At 38.3% G+C, this 2,509-nt stretch overlaps 1 protein-coding gene across 1 annotated transcript; it reads right to left on the bottom strand.

The window, feature by feature from the left end:
• Positions 1–774: 774 nt before the first annotated feature.
• On the bottom strand, positions 775–1,722 carry LOC109372414 (olfactory receptor 52B4-like). The gene has a single exon (XM_019625592.1). The coding sequence runs from the start codon at positions 1,717–1,719 to the stop codon at positions 775–777; it is 945 nt and encodes a 314-aa protein (XP_019481137.1). The 5' UTR covers positions 1,720–1,722.
• Between the last annotated feature and the right edge of the window lie 787 nt (positions 1,723–2,509).

Below are 2,509 nucleotides of genomic sequence, written 5' to 3'. Positions count from 1 at the left end.
ATTACATTGAATAAGATAAGGATAGATTTAGACTATTGATTGAGAAGTGTGGAGATCATTATGATCTTAACAAGTACAGCTTAGAAGAGATGTTGTGCATGAAAGCCAAATGGGCTGGAATCAAAAGAAAAATGAGGAGATTCAAGCCTGCCAGTGGACAAACCATTCTAGGTGCTTTCCTCTATCATGGAGAAGTGAAATAGTAGCTGTAGGCGAAATTAGATTCAGGGGTGTTATTTTTCAAATTAAGTTTTGTTTTGGCATGTTTTTAAATTGAAGAAAATAATGATGTAAAAATATGGGAATGATCCAATAAAGAACAAAAAGTTAGACACTGGGGACATAGGAAAGAATGGGTGGAGAAATATCCTAAGCTTGATGAGAGGGAAGATTTTCAGAAGCACCAAAAAAAAAAAAAACCCAGGAAAAAAATACCCCAGTATTGCCAGGAAAAACCACTGTGAAAAATTCAACTCATCTAATTCTCCAGTCCAGGATTATAGAAGTGAGACTTAGAGAGCTGGCTTTATCTAGTTCTCATTTCTATGGGTGAGAAAGCTAACAAAGGCTCCAAAGACACTGGTATTTAATGACAGATTAGAAGCTTTGGAAGGAACATGCATCAAAACCTCACTGATGCAATTGCATTTAAAAACACAAACATCTGGAGTCATTTGACTAATACCTCTCTTGCTGCCATACACTGGTGCTAAAGCTCACTTCATAAATGGATAAAATTGCTTCAAAAAAGAATGTCAGCTCCCAACATGACAGTTATTTCTGCTTTGTGAGCAATACATGAAATACCTGGTCCCGGATCTGTTTGGTCTTGATCCCATAAATGATGGGATTCAGCATAGGAGGAACCAGAATGCAGACATTGACCAGCAGGATGTGGATATGGGGTGAGATGTGGCGTCCAAACCTATGAACAAGGGTTGTAAAGATCCCAGGCCCATAAAAGAGGATGATGACACAGACATGGGAGCCACATGTGTTGAGAGCTTTTTGGCGAGCATCTTGGGATGGGATGTGGAAGACAGCATAGAGAATCAACATACATGAGAAAGAAATTAGCACAATATCTAAGACCACTGTCGACATTAGGATAAAAAACCCATACCAGATGTTTACTCGTATGTCATCACAGGAAGCATGGGCCAAGACAATGTGATTACAAGAAGTGTGTGGAAGAATGTTACTTTTGCAGAAAGTCAGTCTTTTCAAGAGAAATATTATGGGGACTATTAAACCAAAACTTCTCAGAATGACAGTCACACCAATTTTCCCAATCAACGCATCTCTAACAATAGTGGTGTATCTCAGTGGGTAGCATATGGCAATGTAGCGGTCAAATGCCATCGCCAGCAAGATCCCGGACTCAGAGATGAAAGTGCTGTGGATAACAAAGACCTGAGTAATGCAGCGATTCAGGGAGATCTCCCCAGCACGAAACCAGAAGATGGCCAAGGCCTGAGGTACTATGCATGTGGAGAGGACAATGTCTGCTCCGGCCAGCATACAGAGGAAGAGATACATGGGTTCAGGGAGGCTGCTCTTTGTGATGATAATTATGATGAGCAGGCTGTTCCCAAGCAGGGCAATGACATAGGAAATGTAGAAGGGGATGGAAATCCACACGTGCTGGTTCTCCAGGCCAGGAATGCCCAGCAAGTGGAAGACTGTGTGGCTAACACCAGTGTGGTTTAGGGTAGTCATACCTGGAGCACATCACCTGGGACTTTACGTCCTATTCACAAACAAAGAGGAAAATTTAGATTATATTCAAAGATTGTCTTACCAAAAAAGTACCTTTCACACCTACCTGATTCTATTCCTTTCTGGGGGTGCCAAGAGCTATGTTATTAACGATGAATAAGACAGGGTATATTTTCTGAGTGAGATCTTAAGCTCATAAATAAGATTGACATTTATATAACTAACTATAATTAATTAGTTAAATCAATGTATTAGTTATACAAAAAAATTTAATACAGAAACACAATAGGAGTAATTCTCATTGTTCATATTTGTAATGGTCTTAGGAATAACTTCATACCTGAACTTAGCCTTGAAAATAAGAGTAGGGTTTCATCAGGTTGAGAGAATACCAATTACTGAATGGAGTGAAGTCATTTGGGAGTTTAAGAAATGTTTAACATGTAAATGCAAAATATGTTCAAAACAGCTTTCAGCTCTGTGAGGTTGTGATGTTGCTAATTTGGAGCAATTGGAAAAAATATGGCGACAAAAGTAGGTTGGCTCTGAATGTAAATTAAAGGGAATGAAATTTATTATGTTAGGAAAAATGATCAGCTATAAATAGTTTTAAAATTGGAAAACATTTTGGATATACCTATCTGGCAGCTACATGGAAGATAGGATGGATGGAAAAAGAGAGCAAAGATTGGAATTCAATGAAATAGTGAAGTTTGCCCTACTAAGAGAAATTAATGTATTGATAAATTACTGTCACAGTGAAATAAGATCAGGAAAGTATTGTTTTTAA

The sequence above is a fragment of the Hipposideros armiger genome, unplaced genomic scaffold, assembly GCF_001890085.2.
Source record: "Hipposideros armiger isolate ML-2016 unplaced genomic scaffold, ASM189008v1 scaffold_635, whole genome shotgun sequence".
Lineage (NCBI taxonomy): Eukaryota > Metazoa > Chordata > Mammalia > Chiroptera > Hipposideridae > Hipposideros > Hipposideros armiger.
The sequence above is the reverse complement of the archived record's forward strand: the minus strand, read 5'-3'. Positions and strand labels throughout refer to the sequence as shown.